At 40.5% G+C, this 22,279-nt stretch overlaps 1 protein-coding gene across 3 annotated transcripts in view; it reads left to right on the forward strand.

The window, feature by feature from the left end:
• The window catches only part of LOC127349724 (arf-GAP with coiled-coil, ANK repeat and PH domain-containing protein 2), a 48,123-nt gene that overhangs the window by 22,286 nt on the left and 3,558 nt on the right, over positions 1-22,279 (forward strand). The window contains exons 7-23 of one of the 3 annotated variants that reach the window (XM_051375577.1): positions 616-660; positions 742-837; positions 5,226-5,300; positions 12,064-12,176; positions 12,894-12,945; positions 13,432-13,532; positions 13,774-13,879; positions 14,172-14,380; positions 15,331-15,400; positions 15,637-15,731; positions 16,068-16,270; positions 16,985-17,086; positions 17,729-17,821; positions 18,270-18,502; positions 18,743-18,852; positions 18,968-19,078; positions 19,686-19,747. In XM_051375577.1, the coding sequence (XP_051231537.1) occupies positions 616-660; positions 742-837; positions 5,226-5,300; positions 12,064-12,176; positions 12,894-12,945; positions 13,432-13,532; positions 13,774-13,879; positions 14,172-14,380; positions 15,331-15,400; positions 15,637-15,731; positions 16,068-16,270; positions 16,985-17,086; positions 17,729-17,821; positions 18,270-18,502; positions 18,743-18,852; positions 18,968-19,078; positions 19,686-19,747 (1,876 nt within the window). The remainder of the gene's footprint in view (positions 1-615; positions 661-741; positions 838-5,225; positions 5,301-12,063; positions 12,177-12,893; positions 12,946-13,431; positions 13,533-13,773; positions 13,880-14,171; positions 14,381-15,330; positions 15,401-15,636; positions 15,732-16,067; positions 16,271-16,984; positions 17,087-17,728; positions 17,822-18,269; positions 18,503-18,742; positions 18,853-18,967; positions 19,079-19,685; positions 19,748-22,279) is intronic. The other 2 variants (XM_051375578.1, XM_051375579.1) reach the window with 2 other exon arrangements.

A 22,279-nucleotide genomic window follows, 5' to 3' on the forward strand; every position in this document is an offset into this window, starting at 1 on the left:
GCTGTCATTAGTTCCTGTCAGTCACAATGAAGCCAGCAAGCACCGCCTGCAGTATTTACAACCTGCCATGACTTGTCTCTACTCTGCAATATTAACCCAAGATAACGTCCCAGGCCAGATGAGCAGCGCAGTGGTTATTAGCTGAAGATGACAATGAATGCAGCCATGTAGATGATAGGTGAGATAGGCTGCAACAGCATCCTTGGGTTAAACATAAAGGATGGAGCTCCCCCTGGTGTCAGTACTGTAGACTACTGTGAAGATGTGATTTTTCTGCTTCAGTTCAACTCATTTCACGCTTGTCTGCTTTCTTTCATTGGCCTTTTTCTTAAGAAGTTCTTTTTTTAGTTTCATATACAGTTTCTTACCTCGGTTACCCTTATGTTGTCTTCTGTCTTACAGTCTTATGTTCTTTATTTCTATCTTTTTTGTCTTTTTTTCTGCCACTTTCTTTCTCTGCAGTTTTTCTCAGATAAGATACTGTCACTATAGATTTTGATGAGTTTGGTGGTTGCTGCTTGCCTCTTTTCCTTTTTTGTTTCAGTATTACTGAAAATCATCAGTGATGAAAAACCTCTTTATACTTCTCACCATTTAGTTTTTTGCTCATTACAGATCAATGTGCTACAATCCAAAAGAAGATCGGAAATCCTGAAATCAGTGAGTATACTTTTCTTACACATCAAATGATCTCTGCAGTAACCTTACTGGCTCTCTGAATATTCACTGTCCTCTCTGCAGATGTTGTCCTTCATGTACGCGCACCTGACATTCTTTCATCAAGGATATGACCTCTTCAGTGAACTACAACCTCTAATGAAACTGCTTGGAGGACAGGTATGGGCTACAATATACACCCACAGAGAGCAGTATCTGTGTGCATCACAACACAAAGCTTCAGCAGCAGTTATACAGTGGTCTGTTTACTCTTATTTAGGCACAGAAATGCTGTAATTGAAGTCTCTGAATGCAAAACTAAAAATCTGACAGAAATCTCCGAAAACCTGATACATGAACACACACACTGATAAAAGCAACCAGCTAAATTTAAAGTCTCTTTTTTTAATATATCAACAATATTTTTTTGTCTATATATATTAAATATTACTAATTTGTCAACATTGTTCCATCACTTATGTTTTTTTTGATGTAATTATGTAATTGAATTTATTGAACTTCTTAACTATTCAGATTTTTTTTTTTATTTATCAATTTGTTTTTAGAAGATATTAAACGCTGACTGAACTCTGTCAGCTAATTAACTGGGAAGGCTCATAATTTATGTTAATCTTCTTTGCTTTCATTTTAATGTAATACTTAAAAATAAACACTAAGCTCATCCTGGACAACACTTGCAATGTTATTAGAACATACTGTATAAACTCTCGCAATATAAACAAACAGGAATCTATTTTGAGCAGAGTAGCAGAATAAATGTCAGCTAAGTTTACATACCAATGCACTGTCATGGCTAAACACTTTTTATTATGTAGACGAGGACGATATTGTTTGATTACCTAAACAGCGTTCCTGTTCAGGGGCTTGCTTATAGCTTGGAAGGAGTTTTTCAGGTGGTGACTGAAATGTAACTTTTGGCCATCTTCCTGGCTTCCTCAGCTGTGTGTGTGTGCGTGTGTGTGTGTGTGCGTGTGTGTGCGTGTGCGTGTGTGTGTGTGTGTGTGTGCGTGTGTGTGAGCATCCTCTGATAAACAGAGCCTTCCCTTTGAGCCAGAGGACGGCCCAAATTTGACTTTAAGATGATTATCACAGTGGGGCTGCTGTTATAGTGAACAGGAATGAGGAAGAAATCAGTCAGAGGGCTGGAAACGGGTTTTCCCACAAAACAGCTTATAGGGTTGACAGTCAGCTGAGGAAACACAGCAAAGAAACCAGAGATTGATGCTGAAGCTTGTGGAATATAAACTCTGAGGCAGGGACAGTAGAAGAGCCGAATAAGAGAGCGTATTTCTATATTTCTAAAAATTCTGTGAAAGACCAAGGAAGGAGTCCGGACACAGAGTGGGGAGCTGAAGACGACCAGAAGAGGAGAGGGCACTTCTGAATAGAGTGTAGCTCGTAAACATGTTTTTCTGATCTTTGAATCAACAAAAAAATGACTAAGTGTCGGGACAGTGGCCCTCTAAATTGGATCGGAGGGAAGTGTGTGGTTTTCTAACCCTCATGCTCTGAAGTTGGAAACATCTGACGTTGGTGCTGTCAAGAAATTGACAGAAAGCACCAAAGAGTGCTGGGAAAAAAGAAGGGGGAAGACAGGAACCACTTTGAAAAGCAGATTTTAGGAAGGGATAAGAGGCAGAATGTAATCTTCTCAAAGCAAAAAGTGATTGAAGTAGAATGGAAAGGCATGGACTGTAAGCCCTCAACACTCAAAAGACTGCAAGGATTGTGTGAGGGAAAAGGAACAGAAGTGTAAAAGACTGTTTTGGAAACCAAATCGTGGAGAGGGAAGGAAAGAGAGAAAGAGGGTTGGTTTCAAGCCAATGAACAACTGAAGTATAGGTTCGCTGTGTGGACTGTAAGCCTGTTGCTCTGAATTTGGAACAGCGAAAAACTGAAAGGAGAGGAAGATCAGAGGCCCAGCAGTGGGAAGCAGTGACCAGAGGATTATTTCTTTTTTCTACTCCATCATGAAACTGAAGAAAGTGGAGAGGCTATGCAGGGAGATGTGGAGGAGCTGTCAACAGGTCTGATAATATGACTTGATGCCTGTAACAATGAGAGAGTGATCCAGGGTGGGCAGTACATTTTGGTCCCTCTTTATTCTATAATTAAAGTTTTGTGTGAGGAAATGATAGAAGTTGAAGGCTTTAAAGCGATGTAGGACATTGTTTAGTTATCTTGCATGATATTGCTGCCAGTGTTGATCTTTTTTGTGAACAGAAGGCTGAAAATTCAAATTACAACTTGTAGCTGACTAAACGATAAATAAAAAAATATATGTTTATGTAAAAAAAAAAAAAATGGTGGCCAGAAAAAACAAAAACAGGAAGATGGGTTGCACAAAGTAGTTGCAGAAAACCGAGTTACTGTTACAGTAATGTTCCTGTGGTTGTTTGTGAATGAGTTACCGAGCTGAAGTAGACAAAAGCTCAGTAACTGAAACAGAAGGTTATAGTAGGGGGAAGACAAGACACTTAAACATGAAATTAAATCTGGGATCAAATATCTTGTGAATGACAACTTCATGATTCATGTCAAATATGCTATTTTTTCCACCCGTGCCTTTGGAAACAGCTAAAATGCTTCTAAATATAAGACATTCTGCTGATTGCATCTTTCCACCACAATGCCTCAGGGCTGAACACATGTTGAGTGAATATATTCATTCAAAAGGATGTTTTGTATCTTTTCCATTAATCATGCAGCGTCTCATCCAAGTTACATGTCAAGGCAGATTGGAACAGAAAGGCAGAGTGACCAGATTACTTCAGACTGGTCCTGCGTAGACGACAAACAGGCAGCGTGAAACAGTTGAGGATTGTTTCTGCTGACATCGTCAGTGGGGGGGCACGCATAGTAAGATAGATAAGATGTTAAAGTTAATGTGAGTCACTGTCACAAAATATGTGGAGATCTGCGCACACAAACCCACACACACACCTGCCTTTGCAGATACAGATACTGTTGTAGCAGATAGACGGACTGGACTGGGCTAGTTACGGAGAGACAGGGGAAAACATTTCCCCATCTGATGTTATCAGCCTGCCGCTCTGCCGTCCACCCATTTCCTCTCTAAACAAAACAAAAGACCCGGCTCCCTCAAATGCTGTCTTCTCTGAAATGATCAGCTTTTTTCATATATTTGGCCCAAAATGAATATGTTTTGTGGAAGAAAGCTCAGTGAATTAAGCATTAAGTCGAATGTTATCTTGCTGAGAATTGTAGCTGTCAAAAGCTACAATACAAAACTCTGCAGCAGCAGAAAGGAAGTAAAATGGTGTTTCCACCCTCTTCTGTCTCATTTGGTACACTGGCTTCTCTGTAACACATTTGTACAAATTGCCATTCAGCTTGAATTTGTGCTACTGTAACTAGTGTCTGAAAAGCCACCACAGGTGCAGACAATGGGCGTAGCTAATCTCTAATAAACATAACACTTGTGTTTAACATAACACATAACAACCACTGTATTCTAATTTTAAAGAAATCAAGGCCTTTAGGGGATATAATGCATTAACATGGCCACAAAGAGACTGATGATGTTGAACAAATCCTGATGAGTTGTTGTTTTTTCAGTGTTGACAAGTTACATAATTTACGTTGTGTAATTGAGAGTACTAGGTTCAGGTTGGCTCCATGACAACTATTAAGAGTTTCTTGACACACCTGTTATCAAGCTAAATTTATATAGTAAAGAAGAGCAAAAAGTTAATCGTGTGTGATTTGAGGCAGTCTGTTCCTGGCAGATAAATCTGTTACATCCTCCAAAATTCACCACTTATTTTTCTAACTGAAGCTTTGAACCCTACTCACCCCTTATTCACATGGATCATAATCAGATACTGATCCTTTTGTGTTTCAGGCGCGAGACATATTGATTTAGGTCACATTGCTGCAACAGGCTATCAAGAGTAGAATTTAACTGCTGTAAGGCAAAACTGGCACATTTTCGGCATCACCCTGTGACCTCCAGTACTTCATTGAAGTCCTTTTTTTAATTTGTTGCTTTCTTCTCTGCTCAAACACTCCTTTGTTTTCGTCTCTACACGCAATGGTTACTTGCGGGGACGAGGAGAATCAATCATCTCCCATCCAATTTCACACATGATCAAGCCTCCGTAGCACAGCCCATTTTGTTCAGAAGAGAAGGCCTATCTTGTTTGGATGTGGCCTTTGGAAATGTTGTTTATTTGCTGGAATCATTTATGCTCTCAAGATTGGAAAGGAAAATAAGGAAGCATCAGTGCACACATGCTTACATACACCTTTCAGGTGCAGTTCAAAGAGTCTCTTACCTGCTTTTTCTCTTATTATTTTGCAAAATGAATCAAAAGAAAGACTGTGAAGTGTTAATAATTTTTTCCTTTGATAAAAATTAATACTATTTTAAGTCCTTTGAATTCACCCAACACAGAAAATTAAATTTTGTTAAAAGAAAAACTCAGAAAATGTGTCTTAAACATTTGTGCATGCTGTTTTGAATTGAAAATGTGTGATCAGCTGGTTCATTAATCTTGACTCATCAGTTGTCCTGTCTCTTGCAGTTGGACCAGCTGGTGGTGGATGCTGCCAAAGAGAAGAGGGACATGGAGCAGAAACACTCGACCATCCAGCAAAAGGTAGACTCACACTATATGGTCCCATCTTCACTTTCATTTAAAGTGTCTACAAAATAAAACTGCAATTGTGGAGGGAACAATTTTATACTCCTTTCCTCTGCCCATCAACCTGAAAACACAGAAACAGAAACACACACTCATTTACTCAGTGTGTGCTCTTTATGGCTGTTGGATCCTCTTGCCTTCGGTCACAAAGCCTTTCTTATTGCACTCGGGCCTCCTCCTATTAAAAGTAAACCTTGCAGGACTTATCTTATACCCCATGGCCAGTTGTCTTACCCCCCTCATCACAACATCACTTAGTTTGGTTTATTACAAATCAATTTATTTGGAAAGCATTTTCCCAAGGGGGCATTCATACACTAAACTATTGATTTCAACCCTTTACTGTACAATTGTCATTTGAGTGAATGGAGGTAGTACTCCGCCCTCAGGTGTAAGGTGATTCCTAAGGATGATCTCAGCCACACACCCATGTATTATTGACAGCTGACGGAAACCCATTTCCAAACAAACAAGGTTGGGTTTCAGTACTCTCCCATCTCTGGTCAGCACCCATGCCAACCCTAATATCCCCAATGAGTCACACTTTTTGATATATTGCCTACTAGGAAATAAAATGTAAAGAGACAACGTGTTGCCCTCATACGTTTAATTTCACTGAAATTTCTGTGTGTTTTCCTTTGTCTTCCTGTTAATTTTGGACACTGATCTCTTTCGAGCTATGTGAACCCTAAAAAGAATCAAAGTTCAGCAGGATGTGTGTGTTATGTTACAACATGAGGTGGTAATTAATTTCCGTAGCTTTAATTGTACATCACACAGCATCATTAACTTCAGACAACATCTGTTAGACCTTTACCCAGCTGTTGTCTGCTTCTGTTCATTTCTCTGCCTCAGTGACATTCATTTCAGTCTCTTAACTGCAAGTAGTTCTTCTTCTGAGATGTTCTTTCTTTCAATCTGCCGCTTTTTACTCTTTTTGTGTGTGCCTTTCCCCCTCTGTGTCTCTCGTCCTCTCTCTCTTCCCTTTTGCTCTCGGTCAGTGATGGTACGTGCGCCAACTTCCATCTGTCCTTGAGCACCTATCCTCCACCTACCCTCCCTCAATTTATCTAGATGCTATTTTTATATTGCCTCGCTCCCACTGCTCTCTCTCGTCTGGCTGATGGAGTGTAACCAACTGTCTCTTCTTTTCCTCTACTACTGCTCTTTCCCCCCCCATCTCTTCTTCTTCTACTCACTTCAGGCTGCTCTGCAGGTAAGCTGTGTTGCTCTTCATTTTGTCCCCTCGCTGTCTCTTCTGTGTCATGTCTGCATGGTTTTATAGATACTGTACACTTAGCTGTAACTCCTCTGCAGCTCACGTCATTTGCAGTGAGTGAGGTTATTCATAATGAGTTTAATCAGGGAACATGCATGATGTGATGCAGTTTAATAGATTTCAGTTGTCACGTGTGCCCTTGTGCCTTTTGCAGTTAATCTACGCATGTGTCACCCTTGATTCATTAATCAGATTAAGACTGTTTTGATACCATTATGCCTCATTGCACGTGGCTTTCCACACTGCTGCATGTTTTGTGCTCAGTTGGGTTCAGTTATTTACAGATGTTAAACCGACTTATTTAAGGCAAGAAGGGTGGTCTTTATTACATTTCTGTTCATTTATCTTTCAAAGGTTTCCAGTTGAGTGCTTATAGTACTCAGTATGGGTATGTCATTCTACAAGTGCAGTGGAAAAGAAATGTTTTACCTTGGAAATAGACGAAGGGAACATTTGCTGTTCAGATGACTTGGTAACACTTTACAATGGCTTCCCTCAGGTGCTGCATTGCTTAAAGATCCAGTTTGTAACATTTAGGAGGATCTATTGACAGGAATTGAATATAATACATAGAACTATGTTTGTTATTGTTGTTAGCGTATAATCACCTGAATATAAGGATTGTTATGTTTTTGTTACCTTAGAATGAGCCTTTAATAACTACAGATGCTGCGGGTCACCTTCCATGGAGTCTGATATGTTGAACCGGCATGTTTCTACAGTAGCCCAGAAGGGACAAAACCAAACACTGGCTCTAGATGGGGGTGTTTACATTTTTTGCGGCCACCATAGTTTCTCCTTCGCACTTAGAAGGAAGGGGGTTGAAGCAAGGGAGTTCCTACAACCACCTCCCTACTACACAACCGCAACTACACTGCTATATACCACTAAATCCTACACACTGGACCCTTTAACTGGACCCTTAGCCTCTAGTGTTATTTGCATTGATGCACTGGGCACAGAATGTTTCTTTTTATACTTGAGCTTTGAGAATTGTTAGTATTGATGAGTGACCATATCTGCCCCCTTCATTTCATCATGTGTCGTAAGCCAGTTGACGTTCAAATCTGTACGTTTTTCCCTTGTTAGGACAGTCTTTTCATTCCTGTGCATATTGTCCTCTTTATTTGTGCTTACACATGAAGCCATTTTATTTCCCATTATCATTTTCATTGTACTGATGAAACCTTCTATTCTCATGAGAGTTGAAGGGGGTCCTGAGGTTATGTTTAGTATGCCTCCTGTCTGTCTATGTGCATTACTCAGCTGCAGTACTGCGACCACAAAATGACATGACAATGTCACAATCATGCCACAGAACAGACGGGTTGCTGACTTAAAGAGAACATGTGTCAGGGTTTTTTTAACGACTAAGGTATTAAAATGGTCTGATTGTGTTTCTGGGATAATAAGCCAGTGTCTATTAACAGTCATGCACACTAAATGCACACATTTTAAAGGCTCAAACATTATAAACATTCAGCGTGGTTAAAGGGTTGGCTACTTTATTTACATTCTCACTAGTGAGAAGAAAAGCTGAGTGCACGTCTGTTAGGCTGAAGTCAGTATAAATGTTTGATGCCCGAGCTCCTCTGCATGGTCCACTTAATTATTCTAACCCAGCAGTCACAGTAGCATCACACACGCACACTCACACACACACACACACACATACGCGCAGGTGACCTTCACTTAGTGCGTGAGGCCTCGGGGAGGAGCAGCAGCAGCAGAGGCAGTGACGAAAGTTTTGATAGACACAGACAGCCACAGGAGAGGAGGAGGTGAGAGTTTGTTGTAGTGAGGCCAGACTGTTTAGAGTCACAGACTCACATTGAGATGCTACACAGGGAGACTTTGAGATAGCGAAGATTCATCTGCCTCACGGGAGAAATACACACAGGCATACATACACTCCATAAAATCTGTGAAAAATGAAGATTTTCAGCCGTTTTCACTACGTTTGGTATCTGGTGAGTGCACCGAAAAGAATGAGATTGAGTTAGTGTGTGTGTATATATATGTGTATATATATGTGTTTGTGTGTGTGTGTGCGCGTGCGTGCGTGCGTGCGTGTTTCCGTGCACGTGACATTGCCTTTGTGCCCATGGCTATTTATAGTAATAGTCTGTTTATATCTGTGCTTCTTTAGCTTGAGTGTTTTCTCTTGTCTGTGCGTCATTTTAATTTTGATAAATCAATGATTTCTTAAGGAAATACACGTTTCTTTTCTCTGTGTGCCGTTCTCTTGCTGTGTGTGACATTTTAGGAGGTGACTGAGCTCCATTCTTTACCAGACTACCGCAACTTTTGCGCTTGGAGGTCGTCCTCTGTACGTAGAGTCACCGCATCGATTTCCATCTGACTTCCGTCTGTAACCCTACCTGCCCCTGTCTTTCATCTCCTCTGCTCTCCTGCACACGCTCAGAGACTGCATTGCAGTGTTTGTGTAGATGTTTGCATCTATGTCTGCTTCCTCATTTGAGAGTGTTCCACATGCATTTGTGTTGATTATGCAGCATGTTTGGTTTGATGCCTCATTGTTGGTGCCAGTGTCTGCTACAGTGAACTAAGGTTGCTGGTTTGAAGTCAGCGAGTGTTTTTTTGCTTTGCAGTTGATCACTTTGTGACTGTGTTGTCAGGCGAAAACCTAGTATCTCTAACATGTTTCAGGAACCAAGAACAGCTTCCTTACTTATAGTTAGACCACTACCTGTTTTTAAATGTATGTGACAGGGTTTAAAATGGTTTCCCAGCCCCAAGCAGTCAGACATTTTTCAACCCATAGTAGAAACAAGAGAACCAGAGAGGTTTTCACATGACAGCAACAGTGTTGTGTTTAATTCTTTGGCCTTGGTCTTAATTAAGGATTGTTTATGTTTGTATGGATATTTGTGCTTGCGTGTGTGTGTACATGTGTGAGTGAACACACACATGCATCAAAGAGGTCAGTTTTGGTGTTGTGTTTTCCTTGGCCTAAGCTGAATTATGGGTGGTTTCCTTATTCAGTCAGGCATCATACCACTGCTGAGGTTCTGAGTTATGGATCTGTGGTACTTATTTTACTATACATTGTTAGCTAAAAATGTGTTATTAGGATGACTGGGAGAATTGTGTGGCCCCACTACAGGGGTAATTTAGTCCCACTTCTAGGAAAAGGTGATTTGTAGAAGGCTTGGATTGGTACTTTCCATTGCCTTTGTGTTTATAAGCTTAATACAGACACATTTGTTCCCCTTGTGCACCCAAAATAACCTCAGTTGTCCCAGTGTATGTCATGCTGGAAAATTGCACTTGCTTCTGTGTGTGTGTGTGTGTGTGTGTGTGTGTGTGTGTGTGTGTGTGTGGTGTGTGTGTGTGTGTCTGTGTGTGTTGTGTGTGTGTCTGTGTGTGTCTGTGTCTGTGTGTGTGTGTCTGTGTCTGTGTTGTGTGTGTCCATCCAATACAGCATGGTATCACAGGGCAGAGGGGTTTAACTGAAGCTTTTTCTCAAGTTACATTTAAAGATCAAAGCAATGACAGACAACATGCATCCACATGGACAATTTGCAAACATGCACTAGAAGTAAATTGACATTGAGAGAGTTGAGGCTGTCCAGTGTCACTGTAGGTGGAACTCTTCATCATGGGAGTCGGGTTGATTTTAGTTTGTGGTTGCTGTTGGATCTGATCTATGCTCAAGAGCACTTCATAAAAAGTCTCTATAAAAGTTTCTAAAGCATCCACGTAAAAGATCAGTGTAAATTTTAGTTTGAGTACACTTTATTGGAAAAAACATTCCAAAATTTTTTTAAAATAAAACTATTAAAATATCACATTATAAAGAGAAACATCTAGAAAAAAGACAGAAAAATATCAATAGGATGCAAAAACTCTGTCTTTAACACAACTATTTCACTAATCCAAGTTAAACTTTAACTGCATACAGTAAATACTGCTCTCAATATTTGAACTCAGTTTGTTGGAGATATACACAGTTTTATATATCGGAGCACCACAGCTAATTGGTTTCATAATGGAGGACAAGGTGAATCAGACTGGTATGTGTCAGAAAAAGCCACTGGATGTTTTTAGAAGGACAACAGAGAAGAAGACGCCACAGCTCATTACAGTAACAGACCTAGAGCTGTAATTGGTTGTGTGGATGGTGACACGCTGTGTAAATTGACTCCACAAGGACACACACACACACACACACACACACACACAATCCATGCATGCATCATGGTGTTGTATGTCACTTGGTGCTGAGAAAACCTGGGAGGGTGTCAGGAAAGTGTGGCAGCAGCTCAGGTAGTTAAAACAAGACCGGCCACTGGGACAGTCCCATGACAACACACCAGATTGGGTTTCAGCAGCAACTTTGGTGAGAGAAAAGATGCTTGAAAGCTGACTTTAAAACTATACTCTTTGGAGGACAATAACTAACTCACCAACCACCTACATGTAGCTAAATAACTAGATAATAGTTAACATTCATCGTTGTGTTTCCAGTACACACTTAATGACTTAATGATCGTGTTTTTGTTTTTAAACTGTTGCTGTTGTTCACATGCTTTATGCTTAATGAATAGATGTAGCCACCATGTATAGCCAAATTTAAGTTGTTTGTTTACTGAATAGAAGCTGCTCATTGTAAAGGCGTTTAGCATGGAGGGGGTTGAAACCTCTTGTGTATCTGTACCACAAAGCAGTATATGTGTGGAGGTATTTGAGGAGTAGGATCATGGGATGAACACATGACGTGATGTGCGTCTCCTGGTATTTAATTGCCATCTCTCACCTGAACTGGGCAAGAACTGATTATTCAGTTTCCACGACAAAACCTGTAGCTGGTTATGTATTATCCTGGTATATGTTATGTTTCCTTGCTATTTCAATTTCAAATTTTCCCTTCAGAGACAGAGGGGGAAGGTGGATGGAACAGTTTGAAGTCTTGAGACAAATCTCAATGAAGTGTGGTCTCCACATTAGAGGTCTTTCAGTATTTTGTCTGATCTACATTTGACCTTCTATCTCAGTTAATACACAGAATTAATTATACTAGATTATTACACTGTTAGCTTAAGCTATAAGTGTTGTTTCTGTCTTTTTCGGTTCTTGGAGTGAAACATCACTCAGGTGGTGGTGTGTGAGCAGCAGCTGTGCATTGCTGCTTTGTACAAGGTCACTTAGCTCAACTGAGACTCATAGTCCTAATTTGTGACTTTGGGAAAAATGCAGAGTCACTCTACACCAGCCACAATCACTAGTACCAAAATAACACAGGAGATGGTTAATATTGTAAATCCTGATTATGCGGAATATTTTATTTTAACACTGGCATTGTTTGTTTTCATTCTCTACCTTTTCTCCTCCCTGTCCTTTGTCTTTGCTCTTTCCTCGTTTGTTCTGACACTCTCACTTCCTTTCCATCTTTTCCTCTTCTTGTCTCTTGTTCAGGACTTCTCAAATGACGACACCAAGCTGGAGTACAATGTGGATGCAGACAACGGCATCGCCATGGAAGGTTATCTCTTTAAGAGGGCCAGCAATGCCTTCAAGACGTGGAATAGGTACGACAGATTAGCATCCATATGAATACATTGAAAATTCAATTTTATGATAAGGAATAGCTCTCGTGGGCTGGTTGTGGATTTAGTAGGGCAAGCACTGTCATCAAAATGTTTTACAGAGATATTAAAGGTGCTTGGCATTTTAATAACTCAGCCAAGTACCCTTTTTTTTATCACAGTCACAAGAATATAATTGGGTTAGATGTAGAAGAAAGAGGTTAATACGGTACATTATTTAACTGATTGAAAGGGTCATACCGCTGTCACCTCTTTCTTTTAAAGTTGGACCACATTAGTTGTATTTATACCTCTGAACCTAAATCTCCATAAAACATGTACAGATGAGGCTTTCGTTAGGATTGCTTTTCCCCTCATAATTTTATTCCAAAGTGAATATCAACAAAACAAATAAAACAGGGCAAATAACCCAGTTTTTGAAAGATGTAATGAATAATGAACTGTATATGAGTCTGCCTTTATTGACTGAATGCTGCTGATTGTTTCCTTTTTTCAGTACATATAGCTTTTTAAAATACTATAGTTTTACTGTATTTAAATACAGTAACATGACCCTGTTAATAAACGTATCTACTCATCAGCTCTCTCTCTAGGCATTGCCGTCGCTCTCATCCACACTAAAATTAGTCAAAGCGTGTTATTGTAGGAGCGTCACTGGCGCCTGCATGTGACTTTGTTTTTCTCGTGATCTCCTTCCAGGCGTTGGTTCTCCATCCAGAACAATCAGCTAGTTTACCAGAAGAAATTTAAGGTACGTCAAGTGACTCCCTGCACACTAACCACAATCAGATATACATGTGTTTGACTTCCAGCACAAATACCATCCAATGTATTTTTAACAGGAGGCTGTTGCTTCATTTAAGAACTGTAGTAGTCAACACAAATTTAGCGTAGGATAAACCACAGCTGTATGTGAAGATGTATTGATGTGTAGTTGTTGCAGATGTAAACAGCATCATATATACTGGGAAAGTCACATTATGCTCTATTTCTTTTTAGTTTACTTTTATCATTCAGTGAAGATATACACATTTATTTGTAACACTAAAGAAATTGTGTTACACGTTTTCCATACATTTTGCCTTTGCAAAAAGTGTCTATGGAAAACGTAGATTTGCTGTTTCACGTCGTGTTACCGTGTGTGTGTGTGTGTGTGTGTGTGTGTGTGTGGTGTGTGTGTGTGTGTGTGTGTGTCTGTGTATTGTGTTTAACCAAAGCTGCTGTGCTGTCCCCTCAGGACAACCCTACAGTGGTGGTGGAGGACCTGAGACTATGTACAGTCAAACACTGTGAGGACATAGAGCGTCGCTTCTGTTTCGAAGTGGTGTCACCCACAAAGTAAGTTTGACCCACTGAAATATCCCTCCACATCAGTCTAATGAGCACTGGAATATGTTACTAAAGGTGGGAAGGCGGAGTAGCAGTGTAGCCACACGCACGCACGCACGCACTCACACACACACACACACACACACACACACACACACACACACACACACACACACACACACACACACACACACACACACACACACACACACAGAGACAGCAGTTGTGTGATGCTTGTGTGTCCCAACAGGAGCTGTATGATGCAGGCAGACTCAGAGAAGCTGCGGCAGGCCTGGATCAAAGCCGTCCAGAACAGCATCGCCACCGCCTTCCGTGACAAGGGAGATGACGGCGAGGTAAAAAACAAACACACTCATACTGAGTGGATTGTTGAAGAGACTCACATATACATCAGATAGATGAATCAATAAAGAGTTTAATTAACCTGTGTCTATGTATATAACACCAGTTTCCTATACTCTTGTTTACATTCAGTTTTTCTTTGTGTAGACTGTTAGTGTTTGCCCCAATCACACCACAGGGATAAAGTTACATTTAATTACATTTCATCCTCTGTGCTCTATCCCATCTTAATAAATGTTTACCATCCTTCTGGACGTCTGTGTATTCTTGTCTCTCTCACGTCAGAAGCTGGATAGGAAGTCATCCACGTCGACAGGGAGCCTGGACTCTGGTGGCGAACCGAAGGAGAGATCACTGAAAGGAGAGAGTGCCCTGCAGAAGGTCCTGGCCATTACAGGCAACACCTGCTGCTGCGACTGTGGCCAGCCAGACCCCCGCTGGGCCAGCATCAATCTGGGCATCACCCTCTGTATACAGTGCTCTGGTATCCACAGGTAAAGTCCTACAGTTTTGGTAACCAAATGCTTTTAATAGGTCTTTTAATGTTGAGGTTACGAAAAGCTAGACACATGGCAAGAGCCATAGAGGAGATAGAAAAATAAAATATCAAACTAAAAGAAACAGATAATGACAAAGGATGATACAAAGTCATTAAATTCTTAAATAACTTATACAACAACTTATACATTCAAGTGCTATGAAAATGTATTCCAGAAAGGAGAACTGAGAAATAAATAAAATAATAAACAGCGGGAACCAATATCAGCACATTTGATTTATTTATCTACCGCTGCTGCTGGAATACAGTTCATTTTTAGTTCATTTTGGTTTGGTGGAAACTGGAAAGGATGAAAAGTGGACGTATGTTGACTTAGTTATGGAAAATCTTTTCCATCAGGGGCCATAGTGTGAATGCTTTAGAATATACGAAATGTTGGTGTTTAGGGATTTTTAATGAAATGTAAACTCACTGTAATGAACACCCAGCCTGCATGTTGTGATGACATTTTAATTACTGTCCAGAGTAAAATATAAATTTGATTAATTATCATTCAGGCTATAAACTAAAATATCTTACAGGTCTTTATTGTGATTTCCTAATGACAGTGGATTTGGAAATTTAAGAGTTTCAATTATGGAAATTGAAAAATGAAGGTCTTCATATATTACAAACAAAGGCATAGAGCAGTCAGAGTACTGTATGTTTATCTGAAAACTAGGTTCTCTACATACAGGGGTTTGTTATCAATGACATAATAATGAATTAATGCCCATCAATCTGCAGACCTAAATTTCCACCTTGTGGATAAATCCTGAACTACACTCTTGTGTTGAAAAGTATAAAGGTCTTTAAGACTTTCCAGCATTCAGACTTTATCCCTTTCACAAAAAAACATAATGATGAATGTCATTGTCCATTTCTTAATGCTTCGTTCATCTGCAGGAGTCTGGGTGTGCATTTCTCTAAGGTCCGGTCTTTGACTTTGGATACATGGGAGCCCGAACTACTAAAGGTGAGTGAGGAAAAACGAATGTACATGAACATCCAGTTCAAACTCAGAAGACTTTAATTATGTGCTGATAATCCATGAATTACTTTTAGTTTATTTTTATTGCACACACATTTATTTAGTCTTTATCTGTTTTCGTATATGCTTTACAATCACTGTAGCTGAGTTATACGCTCCACGTCCTGGTTGATTATCCATGTGTGTTTTGTATTGCTAACGTTTTTGTACACCATTTACAGTTGATGTGTGAACTGGGAAATGGAGCGATCAACCAGATCTATGAGGCTCGGCGAGAGGAGCTAGGAGCCAGAAAACCCCAGCCAGGAGATCCAAGGTAGAAAAGACCAAAAGATCTACTTTTTAAGTTCTGCAAGAAAATATATATATATATATATATATATATATATATATATATATATATATATATGTGTTATGTTTATTTTCTCCCTTAATTAATTTCTCAATTAATTTTTAAGAGGCATTTTAGTCTTAGTGTATTAAAAATGTAACTTTGGCCACGATAAATTAAACACACAGTTTGTAGTTGACTACAGATTCTGCATGAAATTCAGCTTGGTTTGAGTAGATAAACTGTAGTAATTTACCAGCAGACAGCTTAAATTCCTTATATTATTGACAAACAAAACCCTATGCTTCCTGTTCCTAACAGACACGAGGTAGAGGCCTACATCAAAGCCAAATACGTGGACCGCCGGTTTGTACGCCGGCCGTCTGACGAGGAGCTCCGCGACAAAGTGGTTTCTCTGAGCAAACAGGAGAAGAGGCTGAGCAGCAGCTCTGAGCATCTGCCCCCAAGACCACCACCACCCACCCCAAAACTCAGACCTGGTTCAAACGTCTCCGGACAGTCCGGTTAGTAGAAATATTAACAAACGTAATACACTTTCAACATAAGAGTTTGTGTTTTCTGTATCATTTCCCTCATCTCTGAACTTAATGAATAACATGATTCACAAAATCAAACTGACAATAAAACTCAATCAGAGGTGCTGATCCTGACCTGCATTATGTCAATCACACAAAAGTTAACCACTAAAAAGTGAATTTTAGCTGGATGAACTTGATCAGCAATGTTATATAAACTTCCAATTTTAAGTTACCTGGTTACAAAACAAATACAATAGAATTTCAGAGGTTTGAATTTTTCTGTCGTCCAACCTCAGAAACAGAACTTTTAGAGCCAGTGTCATTTGTGATTGTGGCCACCTTTTCTTTATGATGATCTGTGTGATAGTTGCACTGTTGTGGAGAAGTGTCCACCCATCGGCATACTGTATGTTCTCTGCGAACAGCATATGTCTAAGCCCTCTTTGCCTCCCATTGCTTCTCGTAATCTGTCTCTTCCAGTGTCGACTGAGCTGGTAGTCTAACTATCTCTGCTTTCAGCCTGCTTTCCTCTTTCTCCTCTTCCTCAATCTCTTGTTCACATTCTCTCTCTTTCTATCCTCCCCTGGCTGTTCTGTGCTTCTGGATTAACCCCTGCTCCCACCGCCTACCCTAAAACTCCCCACCCTGCCACTCAATTTACACCCTTCACCCTCCGAACTCCCATTATCCCTAACGTAGCTGTTGCCAGCGGCTTGGAGGCCCGCCGCGACTCTCTCTTCTGTCCTGACGAGCTTGACTCGCTCTTCTCCTACTTTGACAACTCCTCCAAGCTCAGGAGCAGTAAGTACTAAATGCTTAGTGTTTCGCTTGCTTCTCCATCCCCTCTGTCCATTTGTTTTCACTGCTTTGGGGCTGTGGACTGACAACCCCTTCATCCACTCCTTTATTCCTCCCTCATCCAAACCTTTCTATTGGACCCATCCCGTCATTTTAAGAGCATTGCAGAGCGTACCGTGTTGTTTTTCCCTGGGGGTGGGGAGTGTTTCTGTCACATGGTTTTGGTCAGTGTCTGGTATTTGCGTTTGTATCTGTCTCATCATTTTCTTGGTATTTAGGGAACTGAAACATAAGGTGATGGTGGGGATCTGTCATCCAGTTCTGTTTCTGTTGATTTCAGCAGGGGACTTGTGTGTACACTAACTGTACAAAATATTTGGACCACCTGCTGTTTTCTTGTGTAATCTCACTGGGAAAAAAAGTAGCACTCGTCAAAGGTTCGAACATTGTTCAGTTACTGAAAACACATTTATTAAAAGGCTTCTGATGGGCTACATAAGGAGGCTGTGTGTGATGATCTGCCTGAATATTTTTGCTTTCTGCCACCAGAACAGTCAGCAGGAAGGTGTTCCTTTTATTTTATACACTCAGTGAATGACATCTGTGTGTTTTTCCACAAGTAGTAATTCAGACTTTGATTTACAGTAAAAAGTGCAGACAGCGGCATCCAGAACAGCGCTGATGGGAGCAGGGAGATGCTGGCCAACACCCCCTCCAATAACAGCCTCACCGATGCAGGTAATACACAAACACATACCCTCACACACTTCTCTTTTTTCATAGACATCCCTGCTTGTTTAAATCTAAAGCTAACACCGTATTAGGCAAGTTAAAAAAACATCTTGCGTCAGAGGGACAAGAATGATGCAACAGAAAGAAGAAATGGCAAGTTGAAGAGCCACAGGTGCTTAATGCAGTTTGACTTAACACATAATCATAATAAGTGTTGCCATTGTTAAGATTAACAGAGATGTCATCGTACCAGCGTGCAGTTACAAGCTACCTGCACATAATAACACTAATACATAACCCCAATTGACTAAAAATGAGTTGCAGGACAGTTAAGGGAGTTAATTTGATCTAATTATTGTTGAGGAAAAATGTCTGAGGTCTAAATGGCAAGTGGTTGGCTGTTATTTAATGTTTCCACCCTCTTCACTCACATCTCTTCCTTCCGATTCTTCAGAGGCTGCTGAGCCTCCGCCCATGGCCATGCCTGCCACACTGCCTCCTCCGTCGCCCTGTAAGGAGGTGGTTTTCTACGAGCCTAAGGAGTACAGCCCGGGTCTGCAGCTCTACTGGGCCTCATGCGCCCGCAGCCTGCCGGACATGGCGGAGGCGCTGGCCCACGGAGCTGAGGTCAACTGGGTCAACACAGAAGATGATAAGAGGACGCCACTCATCATGGCGGTGCAGGGGGTGAGCATCGCTACAGATCATCCAGTCAGCTCAGTACCATTTACTATACTGAAGGGATAGTTTGAAAGACCTGTCAAGAAAATTTGGACAAGTTGGAATTAATTTATTTATTTGCCAACAGAACAGCTGATGTGAAGATAATAATAACACTTATTGTTTTACAGTTTAATTGAAGACTGTATCTTGTGTGTTTTGTCACTGGAAATGTATATAACATGTCACATTAATGGTTAATTTCAGGGTTCGCTGGTCACCTGTGAGTTTCTGCTCCAGAATGCAGCTAATGTGAACCAGCAGGACGCTCAGGGCCGAGGACCCCTCCACCACGCCACCATGCTGGGACACACAGGGTTCGTCCTACACATCTCATTATTATTACTTCACCAAACTCAGAGAATATTGATTGAGTGCATTATAAAGAGTGTGATGCAACCCAGATCTGACAAACTTCTCTCTCTGTTTCAGGCAAGTGTGTTTATTCTTAAAAAGAGGAGCAAATCAAAATGCTGCAGACATTGATGAAAAAACACCCTTGACAATAGCAGTGGAGGCCGCCAACGCCGACATCGTCACACTGTGAGTGTTATTCTTACCGTGATTGTCAGTATTATTATTGTGAGAGTTGTCTGAGCTTCCTCAGTGTTAAACACAGCCACCCAGCACATCTATTATCTGATCTATTATCTACATTGAACCACTTGAAAACACTGACCACCGATAGTGATGTTTTGTTAAGCAAGTTAGAAAATGCCATTGGATTGGAAAGTTATAATTATTATTTATTGTAACAGCTTCTGAAAAAAGAAAGTTAAATTGGACACCACTGCTTTAGAAAGTCAGTGTAATAGTTGAAATAGTAAAATTTTTGACCTGTAGGGATCATTTATAGTGAGCTTTTGACAGGATGTAACAAGAACTAGACGCATTGTGACATTCATTATACAACTGATTACAAAAGGCACACATTTTTTGGGCCTTTTATGATTTTATTACCAGCTTAAAAAATGGGTAAATTGTATTAAACAAGGTGTACCAACTTTTTCCACAAGGTGTCACTAGTTAATCAGCGTACATAGTTTGAACTCTAGATGTAACACTGTGGCCTGTGAGTGTGCTGTAAACCTACTGTATCTCTTATCTATGGCTAATTTTTCACGTCCTTGTTTCCTAATCTGCTCCCCAGGTTGCGACTGGCCAAGATGAACGAGGAGATGCGAGAGGCGGAGGGGCCCTACAGCCAGTCAGGTCAATATAACACCAACAGCCCCACCGAGATGCAATACAGGAAGTGCATGCAGGAGTTTATTAGCCTGCAGCTGGATGAAACATAGTGTCCACTCTCAGTAAAACACACCGACAACATACTATACAACAAGGCTCATCAGAGGAAATGTAAAGCCCAGGTTTCAGAGTTGGGGTCAGTTGACTGAAAAACTGCAAATTAACAGGCGAACACATCATAATCCAGACAATTCATTCTCGCTTGATTACAAGACCTTCAGGTTAGGGGACATTTGATCCACTTGAGTGAGACTGAGTGAACTAAGCCCAACTCTGTCAGTGGTGCTCCTGTGTCCTGCTGTACTATGAGTAAAACCACCATCTTTACCTCGCAGCTCCTGCCAGCTGCACCTTGGTGTGGTGTAACGTCAGGTGCTAGTCTGTATCAATGTGACAGGGTTAAAGCCATCGACTCTGGACATTACCGTAGAGTTTTGTTCCAAAGTGGAACATCCACATTTTCAATTAAGTGACTGTTAATGATGTATAATTATTGATATTATTGATTATAGCACAATTAAAAGAAACAATAGTCACTTTTTACTACATAGTCTTCCTCCATAGTTAACAAATTACACCACTTTTGCTGATTCCCTCTATTTTAGAGGCGTTCAGTGATTTATAGCAGCTAATGAGAAATTACTTTTTGGGCTAAAATAATTTTAATTTTTTTAGTTAGTATGGTATCTCTGCTATAAGTCACAGTGTCTTTGCAAAAAATAAACTAGCTATCCAGTAACTGCCACCAGTATCCAGTGACCTCAAAGTGACGGCAGTTTTCACTATCTGGCAATAATCATGACTTTTGAATGACATTTTTTATCATCTGATCAGTCTGGAGAGGTGTAGGCTGTGTTTATAAATCGCCAAGTTTCATTTTAAATTTAGCTGAAGTCAGAAGTCATTTATGCACATTCCTATTAATGGTTATGCAACTACTGTACCTGTTTTCCTGCGATTGTATGGTTCCCATTTTAAGTCTTAACCATTTTCAAGGCCTGTTTACTTATTTGAACTGTTTGTTGTCAAAAACATAATGCATCTTGATGTTGTGACATGCCTGGTCAGAAAAAAAAAAAGTATTTTAGAGAACAGTTTTCTTTTATAAAAATTACTCTAGGAACCGGATAATAAGTATACTTACTGTACATGTTGTAAATGATGAGCATACGTACATTTCTTTATAGTCTGACAGAATAAGCAGAGTTCAGAGTGACTCTGGTGGCACAGAGGTGAGTGCCATGAGGGGCTCTGTGTTCACATCCTTGCTTTTTGTTTTCGATTGTGTGGTTTTTACTTCCTGTTATGACAATATTGTGTCTTGGTTATTAGTCGATTTAAGTGTGCTTGCCCATTGCCCGTACTCACGGGAAATCCTGAATTGTAAGATGACGGAGGCCTTTTAGTGCCATCGCATTGATTGTATCGGATCTTAGTGGGTTTTTACTCAAATATAGACAAACCATTTGAAGATGGTACATCGTCAAGCAACAAGTGCAATAGTCTAGAAAAATATCCACATGTAACCATGTATAGATTTTTATCACCTACTAGTCCTAGCTTATATTTATCTTAATCATATGGGAGCTTTACAAAGAAAAAGGTAGATATTCAATAAGACTACAGATGAGTGCAAAGCTGACTTTATTGATAATGAATGAATAATTGAAACTTACCCCAGTTTCATCCCACATCTTCCCTCCACGCAGCCCCAAATCCTCGGAGGGCACCAAAGCACTTTGATTAAATGCTCATTTATGCTAATTGACATCGATAGAGCTCTGCTGTTTCACCCCACCCCCCCGGTGCTGGCAGAACAATAAGTGAGGTTTTGAACGGCTGACTAGTGTGGGGAAGAAGTTAGAATAGGGATTACCGATTGTGTTGTGATTGTGTTCACAGGTAAATGACGTTGTTGTGTCCTGTAGAGTAGTTGCTGAGGGCTTTCTTTAAGCCCTCTTAGACTGTAGGGAAAAGGGACTTTCTGTGTGTTGACCACAGGAGGGAGGGCTACACTCAGAAAACATCATCTGTTTGTTCTAGAAGAATAAAGCATCTTATAGCAAGGGCTAGATGCGCCGATTTAGGTAGCCAGACTGTTATTAGCCTGAATGCTGCTTTTTAGTAGGGAATGTTTTGGACCTGAAAGACAAAGAATGAAACAGAATTCTTCTTTTTTCTTCTATATTTTCTTTAGTGTGTGCAATGCTTGTTGATAGGGAATGGTACAGAAAGCTGTTGCTGGCTGTCGTTGCCTGGAAGGTCAACAGCAGGCATACTAGCATCACGAGAGGGACAGAAGGAGGTTTGTTTTTAGCAGAAGGGGTTAGAGTAGAGTCTGAAGTATGAGCTTCCAGTCACTGAAAGATCCTCACGCCGTCCTCTTTGATACCTGACAGCCTCTTCATCAGCGCCTCCAATCAGTTGATGAATGATGGGACTGATGAGGGATATTCAGGGGTGATGAATGTGAGGGAGAGCTAACCTCATCAATCC

Source organism: Dicentrarchus labrax, unplaced genomic scaffold, assembly GCF_905237075.1.
Source record: "Dicentrarchus labrax unplaced genomic scaffold, dlabrax2021, whole genome shotgun sequence".
Taxonomy (NCBI): Eukaryota; Metazoa; Chordata; class Actinopteri; family Moronidae; genus Dicentrarchus; species Dicentrarchus labrax.